Source organism: Heterodontus francisci, chromosome 3, assembly GCF_036365525.1.
Source record: "Heterodontus francisci isolate sHetFra1 chromosome 3, sHetFra1.hap1, whole genome shotgun sequence".
Taxonomy (NCBI): Eukaryota; Metazoa; Chordata; class Chondrichthyes; order Heterodontiformes; family Heterodontidae; genus Heterodontus; species Heterodontus francisci.
Window position 1 is genome coordinate 166,112,053 of NC_090373.1, and position 22,420 is coordinate 166,134,472.

The window sequence follows — 22,420 nt, forward strand, 5'->3', positions numbered from 1 at the left end:
AAAACAGCCGCATGTCATCACTCTCTGTCTCCTACAGCTAAGCCAATTTTGAATCCACCTCATCAAGTTACCTTGTATCCCATGTGCATTTGCTTTCTTGATAGGTCTCCCATGGGGGACCTTGTCAAAGGCTTTGTTGAAATCCATGTAAACCACATGAACTGCACTACCTTCATCTACACACTTGGTCACATGCTCAAAAAATTGAATCAAATTTGTTAGGCATGACCTCCCTCTGACAAAGCCATGCTGACTATTCCTAACCAAATTTTGCCTCTCCAAGTGGAGATAGATTCTTTCCTTCAGAATTTTCTCCAGTAGTTTCCCTACCACTGACGTGAGACTCACTGGTCTGTAGTTCCCTGGCTTATCCCTACAACCTTTCTTAAATAGTGGGACCACATTAGCTGTTCTCCAGTCCACTGGCACCTCCCTGGTGGCCAGAGAGGAATTCAAAATTAGGGTCAGAGCCCCTGCAATCTCCACCCTCACCTCCCACAGCATCCTGGGACACAAATCGTCTGGACCTGGAGATTTGTCCACTTTTAAGCCTGCCAAAACCTTGTCACTCCCTATAATAATTTGCTCAAGAACCTCATAGTCTCTCTCTCTAAGTTCCATATCTACATCCTCATTCTCTTGGGTGAAGACAGATGTGAAGTATTCGTTCAACACCCTACCAATGTCCTCTGGCTCCACCCAAAAATTTCCCCCTTGGTCCCTAATGGGTCCTACTCTTTCCCTGGTTATCCTCTTCCCATTGATATACTTATAGAATATCTTGGGATTTTCCCTACTTTTACCAGCCAGAGCTTTCTCAGATCCCCTCTTTGCTCTTCTGATTGCTTTAAGCTCCATCCTACACTTTCTGTACTCCACTAATGGTTCCGTTGATTTGCTCTCCTTGTATTTGCTAAAAGCCTCTCTTTTCCTTCTCATCATACCCTGAATGTATCTGATCATCCATGGTTCTCTGGGCTTGTTGCTTCTACCTATTACCCTAGAGAGAACATGTTGGGCCTGTACCCTCCCCATTTCCTTTTTGAATGCCCCCTACTTTCTTCTGTAGATTTCCCGACAAGTAGCTCTTTCCAGTCTACCTTGGCCAGATCCTGCCTTATTTTACTAAAATTCGCTCTCCCCCAATCCGAAACCTTTTTTTGCAACTTGCCTATTTCTTTCTCCATAACAAGATTAAATTTTACCATGCTGTGGTCACTATCACCAAAATGCAACCCCACCAACACATCAACCACCTGTCTGGCCTCACTCCCCAGAATTAGGTTCAGCACTGCACCCTCCCTTGTTGGATCCTCTACAAACTGAGCTAAAAAGTTCTCCTGTATACATTTTAAGAATTCCACTCCATCTAAGCCCTTAACACGATGACTATCCCAATTAGTGTTGGGAAAGCTGAAATCACCCAATATAATTACCCTATTATTTTTACACACCTCTGCAAATTGTGCACATATTTGCTCCTCAATTTCCCGCTGACTATCTGGGGGTCTATAATAAACACCTAGCAATGTGGCTGTCCCTTTTTTATTCCTAAACTCTACCCATAAAGCTTCATTTGATACCCCCTCCAAGATATCATCTCGCCTTACTGCAGTAACTGACTCCTTAACTAATATTACAATGTCCCCTCCTCTTTTACCCCCTCCTCTGTCTTGCCTGAAGATTCTATATCCTGGGATATTGAGCTGCCAACCTTGCCCCTCCCTCAACCATGTCTCCCTGATGGCTACTATATCACAATTCCACGTGTCAATCCTTGCCATTAACTCATCCGTTTTACCTGCAATACTCCTGGCATTAAAGTAGAGGCCATCCATTCTGGTCTTACTCCCTTGAAACTTCCTTCCACTGTATTCCCTCTGACTTGTTCGCTATATATGTCAGTATATGAAAACCCAAAGCCTGCACAGGACAGCAGTTGGACTGGCAAAACTCCACAAAGATGTGACGTTGTTCTGTAAAACTTGCCACATGTGCCAGGTTGAGGGGAAACCCCAACCTACATTGAAATCTGCAACACTAATTCCTGTACTGGCTTTTGGGAACCCTCTAGCAGAGTGCCAGTGAATTGAGAGAGACCCCTGCCGAAAATAAAAGGGGACAGACAGGTACAGGTCTGGCAGACAGTCAGGGAGGAAATGGACACAGAGGACAGGTTAAAAGGAGGATTCCCAAATGGAACTCCTATTGTCCGGTCAGCCAACCCTGCGATGTTGGAAAACCTAGACCACATCCTCCAACGTAAATGCAGGCCAAAGTAGCCCCTTACCAAGGCTGCTAACAGCATTTACAGAAACCTGCAGGCACAAGGAAAGTTCCCAAAAAGGCAAACCAACAGTGAGGGTGATGCCTCACCTAGTCGATATGCCACAGGGGAGTGCAGTGCCAGCTGATCAGATGCCTTTGAGCAAGAATGTCTCAGAGGACATGAGAAAATTAGCAAAGAGGCCCTCCCAATAAAATTTAAAAAAACAAAATTGCCCTGAACTGAGCAGCACTTGTATGACCCACCAGAACACTAAAAGTGAGGTCAGGGTGGATCTGTCCACTGCAGAATCCAATGATCAGAGCTCAAGCCCAAGGCTAATCAAATCCCACAACTCTACATCAGACTCCAGCAAGAACAAGGGCCCAGAGGAAATCTCAGGTACCTCAGAGGGGCTTAAAACCAATCTACCACCCAATACCACCATAGGGAGAGAAATTAGCAAGGCCCTGGAATCTGAAGGGTTAGAACGAAGTGTTGCAGAAACAGCAGCTGAGGGGTTAAAGCTTGTGCATGCAGGAGAACTCGTCCGAGACAATCATGGAGATTTGCAGACACCAACAGTCCCCTACAACCACAGTTATTTAGATGCCCATCCCCAGGTTATTACAACTGATACTAAAGAAACTTTAAACCCACTGGACAACACCTAACCAACCAAGACAAACTTCAAGGGAAAAAAGGGAAAAAAAAAATCAGCCTGGCTGCTGCAGAGAGAAAAGACAAGTTGCAACAATTTTAAGATGCCTGAGTGAATGAGAGTTAATGAAAAATGAATATGAGTTTGCCTTCGTTTTCTTTTCAACTCTTGTAATGAAATGCTCCCATTGCTGCATTTCATTCTACGTGGTATGGCAGTGTCACAAAAACCCTACATGCCAAATGGGAAATATTAATTTCATTGGTTGGAACCTTGCCTGAGACTTTTACTGGAAATTGCTGCAAACAACTTTTAAAAAGAAAAGCTGGCAGCCAAGATGGCCACTGCAATTTACATATGAAACACCAACAGACTAGACTGGAGACAGCATGACTGATTCAACCTAGCTGAACAATGGGGTGCTCTCTGATTAAATTATCTGAAATGGCTTTATCAGTATGGTCGTCAAGGGCCATCAACACCCATTGACTTTGAAAAAGCCAACCCCCCACCAAGTGTAACTGGACAGTTTGAAGAGTAAAGTCTTGAATATCAGAGAAGCTACCAGAAGGGCCTAATTAAAAACAGAGGTTTGGGAATGTCATGTGACTGCTTGGGCAGCTCTTGAGAGACTAAGCTATGACTGAGAAAGCAGAGAACAGTAAGTTTAAGTCATCAAGGGAGATTCTCTCTCTAATAAAGATCGAGAGAAGCCTCAGTTGCAACTGCTAAAGCCTTAAACCTACAGATCAGCACAGCCAACAACTAGGTGACAAGGACCAAACCCCCTCTTCTGCCTTCCGGAGCCTGAGAAGCAAGCCCGCAACCGTGCACGTGGCCGAGCTAGGACTTCAGGACTACAATTTCAACTGCAGACTCTGGTTCTGGAGCACAAGTCTTCAGTACTATTGCCAGAATATTGTCAGGGCCCAGAGCCTTTGCAGTATCCAGTGCCTTTAGCCTTTTCTTGATATCACATGGAGTGAATTGAATTGGCCGAAGACTGGCATCTGTGATGCTGGTGACCTCAGGAGGAGGTAAGATGCCCAAGGCAATTCTTACCAATTCGAACACCAATAAGTACATTACTTAGAACCAACAAATTTCAATGATTATTCATTATTTTGTTATCCTCCATGCTTATCGAAGTCTCTTTTCTAAATGCCACTAATTGTAGCTTACCTTTTCTTCGGGTTTTTCTGAATTTTACTGCTGCAAGATGAATAAGATTCATTCCATACAGATTATGATCAATGAAGAGTTGTAGGAGGTAGGGTAAATGAGCTTCATATGTCTGGTAGAATTTGTTCATAACAGCTCCTCCTTGTAGCAACTCACAGACTCTAAAGAGCAATATAAAACTTGTAATTGTAGTCTATCCAAACTGATCAAAATGCACTTAGAATCTCAGTACTGCATAATGTTTACAGCATAATTACTACAGAATTTTATTTTTGCAAATATCACATCTTTCATGAAAATACTAGGAAATGGAAAACTTTCCTGTGAACCCCACTATAGCTACCAAATTCCTTCCAACCCCCACTGACTTAATATACCAAAATAAGAATGTGCAGGTAAACACCCAAAGTGCCCTCAATACACCAGCATGACTGTTTTCCACTCAATCCTGCTAGCTTGTCCAATCAGAACTGTCATAATTCAATTAATATAACAGAATAGAGGTTGTGCAGTGGACTAAAGTTTGTAGAGAAGTAGCCAGACATTGCTCAAATTTACTTCACACAGGATCCTCAAATCAGAGGTGAGGAACTTTCTTAACATCTGTTTGGACTGGTTTCAAATACAAGTCTCAAGGGCCCAATTCAGGCATCATCCATTTGCTTCACTTTTGGTTCTGTGTCAATTCTGAATAATTTAAAAATTAACAAATTAGTTTGCATAGTACAACTAAATCTTTAAGTTTAAAATTCTCACTGAGAAAGACAGATGGATTTGAAAAGTCATGTATGGCAAATTGAAAAGCATTCTTTGAGTGCATTGATAAGAAATGCTGTGGACAATTACATAGATTTTCAAAAGGCATTCAAAAAGTGGCATACAGCGGTTTGTTACAGTGAAGGTGTACAGTATTGTTTATGTTTAGAGATACAGCACTGAAACAGGCCCTTCGGCCCACCAAGTCTGTGCCGACCATCAACCACCCATTTATACTAATCCTACACTAATCCCATATTCCTACCACATCCCCACCTGTCCCTACATTTCCCTACCACCTACCTATACTAGGGGCAATTTATAATGGCCAATTTACCTACCAACCTGCAAGTCTTCTGGCTTGTGGGAAGAAACCGGAGCACCCGGAGGAAACCCACGCAGACACAGGGAGAACTTGCAAATTCCACACAGGCAGTACCCAGAATTGAACCCGGGTCGCTGGAGCTGTGAGGCTGCAGTGCTAACCACTGTGCCGTCCTATTATTATAGGAAACACGCATAGGAAGCTGGTAGAAGGACAGAAAGCAGTAGTCAATAGATGTTTTTCAGACTGGAGGGGTGAAAACAGTGGTAAAGAAATTAGGTAATGCATTTTGAACAAAGAATGTGGAGAGGAAATGAGCACTGTCCACTTGTCCTAACTTTTATAATTTGTGTTAAAGGAACATGAAATTCTAGGTTTTATAAATGGAGATATGGAGTACAAAAGCAAAAGAGATAATGGCAAAAAACTATAAGGGTGAGGTAGCAGTTAGAATTAGAGTTCAGTTTTGGGTAACTGACTTAGGAAGGGTGTCAAAACTATGGAGAGCTTGCAAAAGACAACCAGCGGATGAGGGTGCTTAGTTGCGAGGAGAAACTAAAGAAACTTGGGGTTCTTTTATTAGAGAAAGTAAAGCGGAGATCTGATCGAAGAGTTGTTAATCACCTAACTTTCCTTCATGGCCTCCATGCTAACTGATATTGTAACAGTGTTGCCATCTCCCAAATCCGTGACCATCTTTACTGCAACTCCATTTTTAAACCTCTCCAATCAAGATTCCATCCCTGCCACAGCAATAAAATGGCCTGAACAAAGTCACAAGTTACATTCTCTATGACAATAGTGTACTACCCCGTCATCCTTCTCTGACTGCAGCCTGCAGGGTTGACCACACCATTCTCCTTTATTGTCCAGTTAAGCAGGTCTGCCCATGCCTAGTTGTACACTTACCTATCCAGTCACAGCCAAATAAAGCCCTGTAATGGCTTCTCTTCTCATCCCCCAACACCGTTCTCTGAAATCCCGCAAAGGAACTTTCCTTGGACAGCTCCCACCTTTCATTGGCATGCTGCCTCTCAGCAACATCATTCGAAGACATGGCATCAGGTTACACATGCATGTGGACGACACTCAGTTCCATCACACCATCTTTTTCGACCCCTCCAATACTTTGTGCAAGATTGCTTTTCCAACATCCAGTCCTAGATGAGCTGCAATTTCCTCCAATCAAACATTGGGAAACTTTTGACGTGCACCGCTGATTCCATCTCCCTCACTGGCCATCATCTCAGCTGACCCAGACTATCACAACCCTGGTATCCTATTTAACAGAGTTGAGATTCCACTTCCATATCCACCTCATCACAAAATCTGCCTACTTCCACCTAAGTAACTTGGTTGACATCCACCATTGATAAAACCCTCGTCCTTGCTTGTTTCATCCAGACTAGACTATTCTAATGCTCTGCTGGCCAAACACCCATTTTCTAATTTTCATAAATTTAGGCTTATCTAAATCTCTGCTGGCCCTATCCTAACATACACCATCCCAGTAACACATCACTCATGCTGGCTGTCTTACAGTCGCTCCCAATCAATCCATGCCACAATTCAAAAAAAACCATCTCAGCCATTTTCAATTACATCCTGAAGAGCCACAGAGCATTGTGTTAAAAGATACATTCAAGCTTAACAGATCTGATAAGGTGTAATATTTCCACTGGACAGTCATTAACTGAAGAAAAAGATTTAAGATAGATATCGCTAAAAGAAAAAGAGAAGTCAAGAGAATTTATTTTTAAACAGAGGCTTGTTAGGACATTGAGAAAGTGGTGGTGGTGACATAAACCACAATGATTTTGAAAAAAAGTGGATAAATATTTGAAAAAATTAAAAGGGTTTGGAAGGGACTCAGCAGATAACTCCTTTAGAAAGTTGACAACAGATAAAGAGGGACCCAAACAGACACTGTCAGTGACATTCAGATTTCAAAAGAAGAGTTAGCAGCAAAACAATGCAGCTAACAGCCCTTTAGTATCAGTGAAGATGGTGCTTGCTGATCCAGAGATATTCTCAGCAACCTGAAACAAAAGTTATGAATCAAGACTTTCAAAGCTCAAGATACTTTTAAACAAAAATCTTACTAATGCTGCGACATCGTTAATTTAGAAGATTACAACTCTTCTAAAAGGCTAAATTTCCACCTCCCAATGAGAATTTGGAATTCCACTCGATTACAAACTTTTTTCCTAAATGGACAAAATTTATGTGCACCGAGCACGCATTACATCTACTGGGAACTGCATCCTTCTTAAATCTGTCTTAATTTTGAAGTTATGGATTTTATAATCTTAAACGGAGTTCAATAAAATGGAGAGTTTATTTTATGTAGAAGGACAAGTGGGGTGCAATTGAATACCAGACGTTTGCAGAAGAGTTACACAGAACACCTCACTCTTTAAACAGCAAGGAGCAGCATGTGGACACTATGCTAGTGGGTGGGACCACTTAAAAAGCAGACTTACGGCACTAATTCACCCCTTCGCAGTTAAAATAAAGGTATCGCTCAGGAAAGATATCAAATCACACAGTACTTCAACATATCTCTCCTGTCTCACTACCATAATATCAATCTACCAAAGAAGCCCCATAACAGACCAAACGTTGTGCTCATCACGTAGCGCAGAACTAAGTTCAGAGTTTATAATAATTGAAAAGCAACATGCATAGTAGGCACCTAGTTAACTTTACTGTACCTTTTAACCATCAAGGGATTATACAGGTAAATCTTCATGAAATGCTTTTCTTTCTCATGAAAACCATAAAAAGGCCTGCAACACAACAGTAGAACTTTAACCATTTATCCAAAGTGATTTGAAATAGGGTGGGGGTGGGGAAAGGGAGTGAGAAACTGGGACAAAAAAGAGAGAGAGAGAGAAAAAGAACCAGTTTACCATTAAGAAAATACACTTGAAATTTTACAAAATGTGAAATGCCCTCTTAATCTATCTAGCCTACTGCATAAAACAAACAGGTTACACTCCAGTTCACTTTGAATAGAACTGTGCATCACAAATGAAACATTATGGTTTAACACATCAAAAACCACAGTACTAAATGGAATTTTAGCCCAATGCAGAAGATAACACCTGATGTTAAGATTCTTCTGATAGAAAGCAAGAAAAAGTCTCTCTGAAAACAGCTGAAAAGATTCTTCTGTCCAGTCTTAAAAAAAAATTAGTTCACATAACGTGACTCTCAAAAGCTCAGCTCTGTATATCTGTCAAAGTAGCTTTGTTAATCTATACTAAAATAACCACAACCTTTTAACGTACATCAGCTTACCTCCCAGTTTCGAGGCTTTGCAGGCATAGGCATTCTAAAGAAGGTCTGTGTCCGCCGTTAAAAATAATCTCCCCTCCAATCACTCACAATTGTACTTTAAAGCTGGCTCCTATACTAGCTGATATTCTAAATGGTTCCATCAGGTACTACCTTCCTCACTTTCAAAACAGCCATCACAACCCCATTTCCAGCCTTCCTTTCCTCTCCAGAGTCCTTGAATGTGAAGTCACCTCTCAAATCTGTGCCTATTTTCCCTGCAATCCACTTTTAATCCGCTCCAATCAGATATCTGCCACAGCACAGAAGTGGCCCTAATCAAGTACAAATTACATCTGTGACTTTGGTGCATTAACCCTCCTCATTCTCTGCAGCCTTTGACAACCACACAATAATCCTCCAATTCCACTCGTCCATTGGCGAGCTCAATAGGACTGCCTTTGCTTGGTTGCACTCTTACCTATTCAATCATAGTCAAAGCATCTCCAATCTCCATCAACACTTCACATTCCAAACATGGTCAGTTTTCACACGTAGGTTGATATCAAACTCTACTCTTCCACCATCTCTTTCCACCCTTCCTCTGTGTTGTCATACTGCTTGCCTGACATTCAGTCTTGGATAAGCAACAAAATTCTCCAGTTAAATAGGAGGAATATTGAATTTATTGTCTTTTGTCCCCATCAAACTCTTCAAGCTTGCCACCAATTTCAACACCTCCCTGGCCACCATCTTGGATTGAACCAAACTGTTTTCAGGTTCAGCACCCTATTCGACCTCAAGCCAAGTTCCTGACCCATACCTTGCCATCATAAAGACCACCTACTTCTAATCTCTAACATCACATGCCTCTGCTTCAGTAACCCTCATCCATGTCGGTCACCTCCAGGCTCAACTACAGGTGCAACCTTGGCCCAGTGGTGGCAAACTTGAGAGTCAGAAAGTGATGGATTCAAGGCATAATTCATCGATTTTAAACACATAATCCAGGCAGATACTTTAGTGCAGTACTGAGGGGGCACTGCACTGAGTTGACATCGTTTGGATGGACAGGTCCTGCCTGTTCTGTCAGGTTATAAGTAAAAGACCCTGTGGCACTATTCTACAAAGAAGATCGGTCTACTGGTATTCTGGCAGATATTTATCCCTCAAACAAAAAAAAATTAACAGATTATCTGACCATTATCTTTAAAAATTTCATTAGATCCAAAGGGCTTTTGGATGCCCCAAGGTTATGAAAGGTGCTATATAAATGCAAGTTCTCTCTCTTATTCCAATGCTCTCTTGGCTGTGATCCTATCCTCCACAAACTTCAGCTCAACCCACACCTGCCCTTGCTAGCCTACATTGGCAACAGGTCCCCAAATGTTTCCAATTTGAAATTCTCATTCGTGTCTAAATTACATCATTGCCTTGCACCTCCCCATCTATAACCACCTCCAGAACTATTGGGGTTCCTTCAACTCTGTCTGCTTGCGCATTCCCCCTCCGCTGACAGCTGTGCCTTCAGCTGCCTTAGCTCCGTACTCTGGAAATTTCACTCTAAATCTCTCTCTCCACCACTTTTTCCCCACAAACCCACCTCTGATCTAGCTTCTAGTCACCACTCATAATATCTCCTTCCCCCCTTCAATATTTCCAAGTTCAAATAGTGTCTCCAGCCACTTTGTTGCACTAAGACATGACAGTAGCACATTAACACATCCTGCAGTTGTACACCTCCCCATCCAATCACTTGCACCCTGGTCCTAGGCCTTCCTTTGGACCATCCACCTGCAAAGATCCCGGAAAGGTTGTAAGCACACTGCTGTTTTTAAATTAAGAAATTAAAATTTTGGAATTTTAAAAAATCTGTCACATTATCAAAGGCAGAATTGCATTATTGATTTTACCAAAAGCCCAGGAAAAGAGCTGATACTTTAATAAATATTCACATTAATACATTCACTCTACCCAAACTCAGTGAAGCAAACATACAGCACCTATTGTAACAGACAAGTGACTTTACTTACATCCCAGATACAAGTGATACCCTGAACACATGCTGGATACTGGAGGAAGGATTGCCCAAAGACACATTTAGTGCTCGATCGATACTGAAAGCCAGCTGACGAAGATGCCTTTCTGGCCGTTGTCCGTAACCATCGTATGGAACATAAAGGTATGGAAACGTGCCGTGCAAATGGAGACAAGTCTTCTGACCTAGAAACAGGCAGGGAGAAAACATGCACATTTTAATAAAAATGCAAACAAGCTATTTAATCCTCACTGGGAAACAAACTGCACAACAGTACTCAAATTTTACTAGGTGCAAAATATCTCAACACTTTAGTCTGAAACCAGTATAGTGAGATAATATTTTAAAAGCGATGAAAGTCAAGCTTTCAATCAGAGTGAAGGTCCTCTCATTTCCCTTTCCTGGTTATCTCTGGGTCACACCACTCAGCCATTCTTACTTCCAGACTGCACCCAATGCCACCCTGAGCTAGCTCCAAGTAGATGCACCAGCCAAACCAGCTCATGTGATAACCCTGGGAAGTGCCTGCAATCAGCATCTGCCCATAGGAAACGTACTAACAATTGAAAATTCGGCGGCTGGGAAGGAATTGAACCATTTTTCATCACCGTAGAGTCACACACTGCTCGATTAGCCCAAAAAAGCTGACTCGAGTCCACGAATCACTGTATAACATAAAAGCCTGTTTCAAAGCCAATCCTAAATGGTGTACAGCAGCAGCCAGAGTCTCTGCTCAGGATTTATTCCACTAGGTTGTGAAAAGTTGGTTTCAACAGAAAATCATTTTGGCAGAATTTGAAATAGTTACATAGCCTAAGTGATTACATTTGCAGCACTCACCAACTTCTTGATATAAAACTGTTACAATACAGTGCTCATTCTTTCCCAGAACTTGTGCTATTTTCAATAAACTGGTATCATGTGGATATTTTTTTCAGCCAAAGAGTGAACCTACAAGGTTATTTAACTACATTTTTGGGCAAATAGCACTGAAGTTTAAGTACAGCCATCAGAACTAAAGGCCTGCTCAGGTCGGGAAAAAGAACCCGACCGATCCACAGCGGACCCGAGCCCGAGTCCCTCCAATTTCACCCCGAGCCAGACTCGACTTGACCCAAGCCGAGCGCGACCCGACCATCCCTTTACTTACATTCTGACTGGGAAGCTCCACGAAGTTGCAGCGCATGCATGACAACATCATAGTGACATCACTCGCTCACTGCGCAGACTCATTTTCGTCCTGGACTTCCAGCTCAGTTAATTTAAAAAAAAATTTTAATACTTACCAGCAAAGCGCTTACCGTGTGTGTCCGACCCGACCTGAGCTGAGCATGGCCCGACCTAACCTGAGCCCAAAAGCTGGACCCGGAAGAGGGGCCCGACCCGAACCGGACATGTCGTTGGGTCCCAACGGGTTCGAGTCGGGTAGCAGGCCTTTAATCAGAACCTCAAGTGATAAAGTTACAAAAGTTCCATTATGCTGTCAATGTTTCGACATAGTGAGATTTGCTTACAAGAGAAATAGGACCAGAAGTAGACCAATTGGCTCATCAATCATGCTCGGCCATTCAATACAATCATAGCTTTCAGCTCCACTTTCCTGCCCACTCACCATATCCTTTGATTCTGAGACACCAAAAATCTGTCTATCTATCCAAGCCTTAAATGTATTCAACGATACAGCATCCACAACTGTCTGGGGTAGAGAATTCCAAAGATTCACAACCCTTTGAGTGAAGTAATTTCTTCTCATCTCAGTCCTAAATGATCATCCCCTTACCCTGACACTGTGCACCTGTCTTCTAGATTCCCCAACCAATGGAAATAATCTCTCATCTACAATTCAGATGAAAAGGTCTTTGAAACTGCCTCTCGCTCCACAGATGCTGCCAGACCTGCTGAGTATTTCCACCATCTTCTATCTTTATTTCAGATTTCCAGCATCCAGAGTATTATGCTTTTGTACAAGCAAAGGAATACTCTGGGATAACATCTTGCATCTCCCTCAAATGCTATAAGCCACTCGAGCACACATTACACGTTGACCAAACTGTAGTCAAGTTTCTGGATTACAATTAAACTCATTTGTCCCTATTTCAGTTACCTACAGCTGGTAAACCTCCAACTCCCCAGATAAGGCTGTCAATGTTGCAAATGTGAAATTTTGCTTCCTCAAAAGAGTAATTGCACTCGTGGCTCCTCTTAGGATCTGACAAAAACTAATTTTATCAAATAAAAGAAACAAAAATTTTTATGGCACAGGAGGCTGCCATTCAGCCAGTCCAGTCTAACCCCAACTTTCAGCCCTTGGTCCATAGCACTGTACGTTATGACACCTCAAGTGCATATCCAATTGTTTTTTTTAAAATGTGGTGAGTATTTGTGCTTCTACCAGCCTTTCAGGCAGTGAATTCCAGACCCCCACCACCCTCTGGGTGAAAAAGAAAAACTCAACCCTCCTCGATCCTTCTACCAATTGCTTTAAATCCATGCCCTCTGTTTATTGACAGAAATAGGTCTTTCCGATCCACTCTATCTAGGCCCCTTTTTATACATCTCAATTAAATCTCCCCTTAGCCGCCTCCGTTCCAAAGAAAACAATCTCAGCCTATCCAATATTTCCTCACAGCCGAAATTCTCCATTCCTGGCAACACTCGTGTAAATCTCTTCTATATCCCTTCTAGTGTGATCTCATTCTTCCTGTAATGCTGTGACCAAAACTGTATGCAGTACTCTAACTACAGCCTAACTTTTCTGCCCACATTGATATCTTCCTGCAGTCTACAGCTTTCTTCCTCGCCCTCAACCACACGGCCAATTTTCATATCTGCAAACTTCTTAATCATTCCCCTTACTTCTAATGCTGGAGGGTGACAAATTTTGGAGGACATCCATACTTCAACAGAATCTTCCAAAGTGCCTCACAATTTAGAGTTGAAGGCCTTTGTCAAGTCAAATAATGCTATAGTGAGAGGTTGATGTTGTTCACAACATTTTTCTTGTAGTTGCCTAGCTGTGAAAATCATATCAGCTGTGGCCCTTGATGACCGAAACCCACACAGAGATTCGGGGAATAGCTCTTCAAGTGTAATGAGTTGGTTCAGGTCACTAACCTTCGCCAGCTTCATGAAGACATGCAAGCAGTGATCCTTAGCAACGGATCCATTACAGACCCCTTTGAGGTTAAGGCAGGAGTTAAACAAAGTTGTGCCAACACCCCAACTCTTTCTTCAATCTTCCTAATGCCATGTTCCACCTGACCAGAGACGAGCTCCCCGCTGGAGTGCAGCTTATTTACTGAATGGACGGTAAATTGTTTCTCAGACAACGGCAATCAAAAATTAAGACCGCCCCGACTTCAGTCCAATACACTGATGATGCTGCAGTAAGTGCTGTGTTGGAAACAGATCTTCAGAGAATCGTCGATGTATTTACTGGGGCAGACGAGAAGATGGAAATTACGCCCAACATTCAGAAGATCAAAGTCCTCCATCAGCAGGCTCCAAATGCACATGCCCCAGCCCCATTGATTAAGATTCATGATGGGCCTGGAAAATGTGGAACACTTCCAGTATCTTGGAAGTTATCTTTCACAGAAGGTTGACACTGATGAAGAAATCAAGCACTGCCTGAAATCTGCAGGTGCAGCCTTTGGCTACCTGAGGAAGTGAATGTTTGAAGTCGTGACATCAAAACTGAAACCAAGCTCATGGTCTACCTTGCAGTCGTGATCCCTACCTTACAGCGTGGGGCTGAAACATGGACAATGTATAGGAGGCTCCTCAAAGCACTGGAGTCATATCATCAATGCTGCCTGCAGAAGATCCTGCATATCAAATATGAGAACAGGCGCACCAACATCAGTGTCCTCTCACTAGCAGGCACCACAAGCACGAGGCTATGATTATCTGCAATCAGCTTCATTGAGTTGGTCATATAGTTCGGATGTCAGATACCAGGCTCCCAAAGTAGGTCGTCTTCTCCCAGGTCAGTCAGGGAAGATGCACCAGAGGAGGACAGAAGAAGTGCTTCAAGGATGTGCTGAAATCCAACATGGAAGAAATGCAACATTGACATGAGCTCCTGGGAGACCATCGCCCTGGACCAAACCAAATGGAGGCAAAGTCTTTGGGAAGGATTCCAGCATTTGGAGACCCAACAATAAAATGAAGAGGAAAAGCAAGAGCAGTGAAAAGAACAAACCATGACCCAAACTAATACATGAACAGACATCCCACATGGCAACAAATACCCTACGTGCCATAAAGTCTGTAGATTCCAAATTGGCATCAGCCATCTTCGGACTCACGGAAAATAATCATCCCGACCTGCGAGGGATAACTAATAAAAAAAAACTTTTAATGTTAATCATTGATATATACCACAAACAGCGAGAGACCCAGAACTGAGCCCTGTGGAACCCCACTGGAAATGGCCTTTCAGTCACAGAAACATGTCGACCGCAGTGGTTAGCACCGCAGCCTCACAGCTCCAGCGACCCGGATTCAATTCTGGGTACTGCCTGTGTGGAGTTTGCAAGTTCTCCCTGTGTCTGTGTGGGTTTCCTCCGGGTGCTCCTGGTTCCTCCCACAGCCAAAAGACTTGCAGGTTGATAGGTAAATTGGCCATTATAAATTGCCCCTAGTATAGGTAGGTGATAGAGGAATATAGGGACAGGTGAGGATGTGGTAGAAATATGGGATTAGTGTAGGATTAGAATAAATGGGTGGTTAATGGTTGGCACAGACTCGGTGGGCCGAAGGGCCTGTTTCAGTGCTGTATCTCTAAATCTAAAAAAAAACCCTTTCCTTCCTGCCACACCCAATTTTAGATCCAACTGACCACTTTCCCTTTGATCCCATGATATTTTAATTTTCTGACCATTCTGCCATGTGGGACCTTGTCAAAATCCACATAGACTAAAAATGTGCTACTCTCACTGACCCTCCTTGTTAAATTCAATCAGGTTAGTCAGCCACGACGTCCCTTAATAAATCCATGCTGACTGTCCTTGGCTAATCAGTACCTCTCTAAATAATAAGTTATACCATCTAAGAACTTTTTCCAATAACTTGCCCACCACCGAGGTTAGGTTGACTGGATTTAATTACCCAGTCTATTCCTTCCTCCCTTTTTAAACAATGATTCATCATTAGCCAACCTCTTCCAGCTCTCCCGCACCATGCCTGCAGCTCTCACACAGTTTTAAAAAATGGAAGTAGACACAATTTGCACACATTGCTTAAAAGAAAACATGTATTTCTTCCTGAGCAATTGGCTCTGCACTGAACCACCCCATCCCACTGATATGCCCACAAAAGTGTCTGTAATACTAGGGCATACATGTGCATTTTTTAAAAATGCACATTTCTTTTCACTTCCATCTGTGAAAGGGGAAATGGGCAATCTTCAACAGTTCATAAAATTACTGGAATGTTACAAATGCACTATTTGCTGTTGCAGTACTTGATTGGCAGTGTGCATTATATCTTATATTGTATGACACCACCACACATACATTACGTTGAAAATATTCTCACCAAGATAGCTTCATCGCTTTCCTCCCTCAGCCTCCTCACTGAATGACTTCTCATTCAACTTATGCTCTCTCTCCCGAGTTCACTGTACTTTCATCCTCCCTCAATCTCTCCCCCCTTGTAATCACCCGAATCTATATTCACTCCACCCCCTTCACCTCGTCATCTCATGTGGTCTCGATACCCCCATCGTATCAATCACAGACAAGTGCTACAACCGAGGCGGGAGGATTGCAGTGCTTTTTCTAGTGCCAACTCCCCACAATATATATTTAAATGTTTATCCAGTTACCGATAGTAAATCATAAACTCTTTTTATCCCAGAATAAAATACACCAACCAGGTTTCTTTAAAAAAGGGAAAAACTTACTTGATCTTGTCCTCACCAATCTGCCTGTCGCAGATGCATCTGTCGGTAGGAGTATTGGTAGGAGTGAACACTGCACAGTCCTTGTGGAGACAAAGTCCTGCCTTCACATTGAGGATACCCCCTGTCATGTGTGGCACTACCATCATGCTAAATGGGATAGATTTTGAACAGATCTAGCAATGCAAATCTGGGCATCCATGAGGCGCTGTGGAACAGCAGCAGAGTTGTACTCAACCACAATCTGTAACCTCACGGCCCGGCATATACCCAACTCTACCATTACCATGAAGCCGGGGGATCAGCCCTGGTTCAATGAAGAGTGCAGGAGGGCATGCTAGGAGCAGCACTAGACATACCTCAAAAGGAGATGTCAACCTGATGAAGCTACAACCTAGGACTACTTGCGTGCCAAACACTGGAAGCAGCATGCGATAGACAGAGCTAAGCGATCCCATAACCAACGGATCAGATCTAAGCTCTGCAGTCCTGCCACATCCGGTCATGAATGGTGGTGGACAATTAAACCACTAACTGGAGAAGGTGGCTCCACAAATATCCCCATCCTTAAAGATGGGGGAGCCCAGCACATTCCAAATGATAAGGCCAAAGCATTTGTAACAATCTACAGCCAAAGTGGATGATCCATTTCGGCCTCCCCCTGAAGTCCCCAGCATCACAGATGCCAGTCTTCAGCCAATTCGATTCACTCCACGTGATATCAAGAAACAACTGAAAGCACTGGATACTGCAAAGACTATGGGCCCTGACAATATTCCATTAATAGTACTGAAGATCTGTGCTCCAGAACGTGCCGCGCCATTAGTCAAGCTGTTCCAGTACAGCTACAACACTGGTATCTACGCGTTAATGTGGAAAATTGCCCAGGTATGTCCTGTACACAAAAAATCCAACCCGGCCATTTACCCCCCACCCCCCATCAGCCTACGCTCGATCAGTAAAGTGATGGAAGGTGTCATCAACAGTGCTATAAAGCGGCACTTGCTTAGCAAAAGCCTGCTCGCTCAGTTTGGGTTCCACCAGGGCCACTCAGCTCCTGACCTCATTACAGCCTTGGTCCAAACATGGACAAAAAAGCTGAACTACAGAGGTGAGGTGAGAGTGACTGCCCTTGACATCAAGGCAGCATCTGACAGAGTATGGGATCAAGGAGCCATAATAAAACTGGAGTCAATGGGAATCAGGGGGAAAACTCTGCTGGTCAGAGTCATACCGAGTGCAAAGGATGATGGTTGTGGCTGTTGGAAGTCAATCATCTCAGCTCCAGGACATCACTGCAGGAGTTCCTCAGGGTAGTGCCCTAGGCCTACCCATATTCAGCTGCTGCAATGACCTTCCTTCAATCATAAGTTCAGAAGAGCGGATGTTCGCTGATGATTGCACAATCTTCAGCACCATTTGTGACTCCTCAGACTGAAGCAATCGTGTCGAAATGCAGCAAGACCTGGACAATTTTCAGGCATGGGCTGATAAGAGGCAAGTAGCATTCGCACTGCACAAGTGCCAGGCAATGTCCATCTCAATCGAGAATCAAACCATCTCCCCTTGCCATTCAATGGCATTACGACTGCTGAATCCCCCACTATCAATATCCTGGGTGTTACCATTGACCAGAAACTGAACTGGGAGTAGCCATATAAATACCTTGGCTACAAGAGCAGCTCAGAGGCTAGGAATCCTGCGGCAAGTAACTCACCTCCTGATTCCCCAAAGCCTGTCCACCATCTACAAGGTACAAGTCAGGAATGTGATGGAATACTCTCCACTTGTCTGGATGGGTGCAGCTCTAACACTCAAGAAGCTCGATACCATCCAGGACAAAGCAGCCCGCTTGAATGGCACCCCATCAACCTTCAACATTCACTCCTTCCACCACCGATGCACAGTGACAGCAATGTGTACCATCGACAATATGCACTGCGGCAACTCACCAAGGCTCCTTAGACAGCACCTTACAAACCCGTGACCTCTACCACCTCGAAGGACAAGGGCAGCAGATGCATGGGAACACCACCACCTGCAAGTTCCCCTCCAAACCACACATCATCCTGACTTGGAAATATATCACTGTTCCTTCCTTGTCGCTGGGTCAAAATCCTGGAACTCCCTTCCTAACAGCACTATGGGTGTACCTATCCTACATGGACTGCAGCGGTTCAAGAAGGCAGCTCATCACCACCTTCTCAAGGGCAATTAGGGATGGGCAATAAATACTGGCCTAGCCAGCAACGCGCACATCCCATGAATGAATTTGAAAAAAACAAAATCAGTTTATGTTGATACAAGACATAAGCAGTAAAGCAAAGCATGAACACAGATTGAAATATGTAAGTGCCCTTTTACCTTAGCCCCTCACATACACACACAGCCATTAACCGCAAAATAGAGATTTTCTCTTTAGTTCTATTACAAAAAAAAACAAAAATACTTTGGCCAAATACTTGCTAATTGTTGAAGAAAAAAGGGAAAGGTGTCAAATGTCCTTTTTTTGGTTTGGCGTCCCAAATATGTGTCGACGGCTGTCACTGGGATTCTCTTCTGGAGCAATTCGTTCAGGCAGCGTCGAGGATTTATCCGGGAGGTTTTTTCCAGCGTCTCAGGAGAAATGCGACAACATGGGTTTCAAGAATTCCACAGACTCACGACCCTTTGAGAAGTAATTTCTCCTCATCTCTGTTTTAAATCTGCTACCCCTTATCCTAAAACTATGACCTCTCGTTCTAGATTGCCCCACAAGAGGAAACATCCTCTCAATGTCTACTTTGTCAATCCCCTTAATCATCTTGTATATCTCAATTAGATCTCCTCTTGTTCTTCTAAACTCTAGAAAGTAAAGGCCTAAACTGCTCAATCTCTCTTCATAAGACAAACCCCTCATCCCTGGAATCAATCTAGTGAACCTCCTCTGAACTGCCTCCAATGCAACTACATCTCTCAAGTAAGAGGACCAAAACTGTACGCAATACTCCAGGTGCGATCTCACTAATGCCTTGTACAGTTGCAGCAACACTTCCCTACTTATATATTCTATTCCTTTAGCAATAAATGCCAAAATTCCATTTGCCTTCCTTATTACCTGCTGTACCTGCATACTGGCTTCTAAGAGCTTCTCAAAGAGATGGGAAAAAAAACTGGCAGGCTTTTCAAAGAGTTGGAACAGGCCAAGTTGGGGTTTTTGTCCTTCAGATTGATTTTCAAAATTCCAACTGACTGTCCAAAATGAAACCAAAACAATATCTCAAGAGTCAAGCCTCCTGACCCCTATAAATCTTCACCTGTCACTTCTCTGTAAACACCTCCCCGCCCCCAAGCCCAAATCAAAAAAAGCCCCCTGCTGGGTATTTATCTGGAGACAGGTGACTTCCAGTACATGTTGTTTGCAAATAAGACCTCTCAGTTTTTTCAATGACACCAGTGAAAAAAAAAAATCCATGGAATTCTTTTCAGTTTTCCCAAATAAAACACAAGTCCTCAAAATTGAAAAAAAAAATATTAAAGTACCTTTGTAACACATGGTCACCTCTGATCGCTTCCTTGTTTCTCTCTTCATCCACAGCTCCTTTTCCACGACCCAACCCTACCTCATTCTATATCCATCCCTGGAAAAGCCATCCTCTTATTCACTTACAACTGCACTTTCAAAATCTCAACTTCCTAGCCTTTGGCCCTTCGTTCGCCACAATATTTCTGCAGCTACTGATCTGTTCAACCGCACCCTCACCTCCATCCCTAATCCCAAATAAACCCATTTCTCTCTCTCAACCTTGCTGTTCCCCCTTGTACGACCATATCTCTACTACAAGTCCAACGGATGCAGACTTGAAAGGATATGGCGGACAACTGGTTTAACCATCCACTATCAGATCTGGCTGGACTACATGAAGCACTATTGGGTCCTGCTCTAGTCTGCCAAAACTGCTCACTATTCCAGGATCATCCCGGAATACAAAGATAACCCATGGCTTCTTTACTCGACTGCAAATTGTCTTAAGCCCCTCTCCCAACTTCTTCATCCTTATTCCAACAGTAAGTGCAAGGAGCTCCAGGACTTTGTCACCAAGATCGAGATCATTCAGCTGCCTCTGCCACTTCCCTCCCTTTCACTAGCCTACTGGGCCAAACTTCCTCAAAGGCTACCCGCCCACCCCCCCACCCGAGCCCTGAACTTGCATCTTTCTCCAGTTTCTCTCCTTTGCCCCCTCAGACATCATTTATCCATCCTTGACCATATCCCCACTAAACTGCTGACCACCCAACATTCTCACCTGGCTGATATTGTTGATGGTTCTCTTTCAGTTTCTGTCCCTCTCTCCTTCAAATCTGCCATCACTCCTCTCCTCAAAAAAAAAACCCTTAACCCCACCATCCTTGCAAACTACTGCCCCAACTCCAACCTCTCTTTCCTCTCCAAGATCTTTGAATGTGTTGTCATCTCCCAAATCCATTTCCATCTTTCCCAGAACTGCATGGTTGAATCCCTCCACTCAGGTTACCACAGTGTCACAGTACTAAAACAACTGAGTCACAAATGACATTCTACGACTGTGACAAAGGTAAATTTTCCCTCCTCGTCCTTTTCTACCTGTCTTCAGCCTTTAACATGGTTGATCACACTACCCTCCTCTAACACCTCTCCACTGTCACACCAGCTGGGTGGGACTGAACTTGCCCAGTTCCATTCTTATCGATCTAAATGTACCCAGAGTACCATTTGCAATGGCTTCTCTTCCAGTTTCTATACCATAACCTCTGGTGTCCCTAGGGTTCTATCCTTGCCCATTATTTTTCATCTACATGCTACCCCTCAGCGGCGTCATCTGAAAGCACAGTATTAGCTTTCACATGTAGGCTGATAACACCCAGCTCTACCTCAACACCACATCTCTCGACTTCTCCATTGTTGCTAATTATCAGATTGCTTATCCAACATCCAGTATTGGATGAGCAGAAATTTCCTCCAATTAAATAATGGGAAGACTGAAGCCATTGTTTTCGGTCCCTGTTCCAAACTCTCTTCTCTTCCTACTGACTCCCTCCCTCTCCCTGGCAACAGTCTGAGACTAACCCAGAATGTTGCAACCTCGGTCATCTCTGGGTCACCTATGAGTTTCCAACCACATATCCACACCTACAGCAAGACCGCCAATTTCCAGCTCCATATCACCGGACTTCGCCTATCTCAGCTGTCTGCTGTGGAAACCATCATTCATGCCTGTGTTATTTCTAGGCTTGATTATTCCAATGTACTCCTAGCTTGTCTCCCACATTCTACCCTCCATTAACTGTCATCCAAAATTCTGCTGCCCGTGCCCTTACTCAAGAGTTCCGTTCCCCTATCACCCCTGTACTCGCTGACCGATTTTAGCTCCCAGTCAAGCAACGTCTTGATTTCAAAATTCTTATCCTTGTTTCCAAATCCCTCCACGGACTCACCCGTTCCTATCTCTTCCAGCTCCATAGCCCTCCGAGATATCAGCACTCATCAGCATCCCCGATTTTAACAGCTCCACCATTGGTGGCTGTGCCTTCAGCTGCTTGGGCCCCCAAGCTCTGGAATTCTCTCCCTAAACCTCTTTGAGCCTCTACCTCTTTTTCCTGCTTTAAGACACTGCTGAAAAACTCTGAGCAAGCTTTTGGCCATCTGCCCCAATTATGCCTTGCGTGGCTGTGTCTAATGTTACTTTAAAATGCCCTGTAAAGCGTCTAGGGACTTTTATTTATTACATTAAAAGGTGCTATATTAACATAAGCAGTTGTTTTTGAAATAAGATTAAAAAAATATAATTTGGAATTTATTTGATCTGAGCTTCATCTCAAATTTTTTAGACAAAGATTTATAGGGTCAAATGCGTCAGGCAGAAAAAAGTCAGTACAACTGCGCTAAATTATTGATGCATCAGGCTTTGCTGTTGATCTAAAATCAATACAATTATACTGCTTCCAGTAAAACAGAACGAAACAAGCAGATAAATATTGGAACAAGACTA

The 22,420-nt window shown here is 43.3% G+C and overlaps 1 protein-coding gene across 2 annotated transcripts in view; it reads right to left on the bottom strand.

Annotated features, from left to right (window-relative positions):
* Nucleotides 1-22,420, bottom strand: part of rev3l (REV3 like, DNA directed polymerase zeta catalytic subunit) — a 282,330-nt gene that overhangs the window by 177,245 nt on the left and 82,665 nt on the right. For both annotated transcript variants that reach the window (XM_068027364.1, XM_068027373.1), the window contains exons 2-4: nt 10,503-10,692; nt 7,905-7,979; nt 4,110-4,270 (exon numbers count right to left, since the gene is read on the bottom strand). In XM_068027364.1, the coding sequence (XP_067883465.1) occupies nt 4,110-4,270; nt 7,905-7,979; nt 10,503-10,692 (426 nt within the window). The remainder of the gene's footprint in view (nt 1-4,109; nt 4,271-7,904; nt 7,980-10,502; nt 10,693-22,420) is intronic.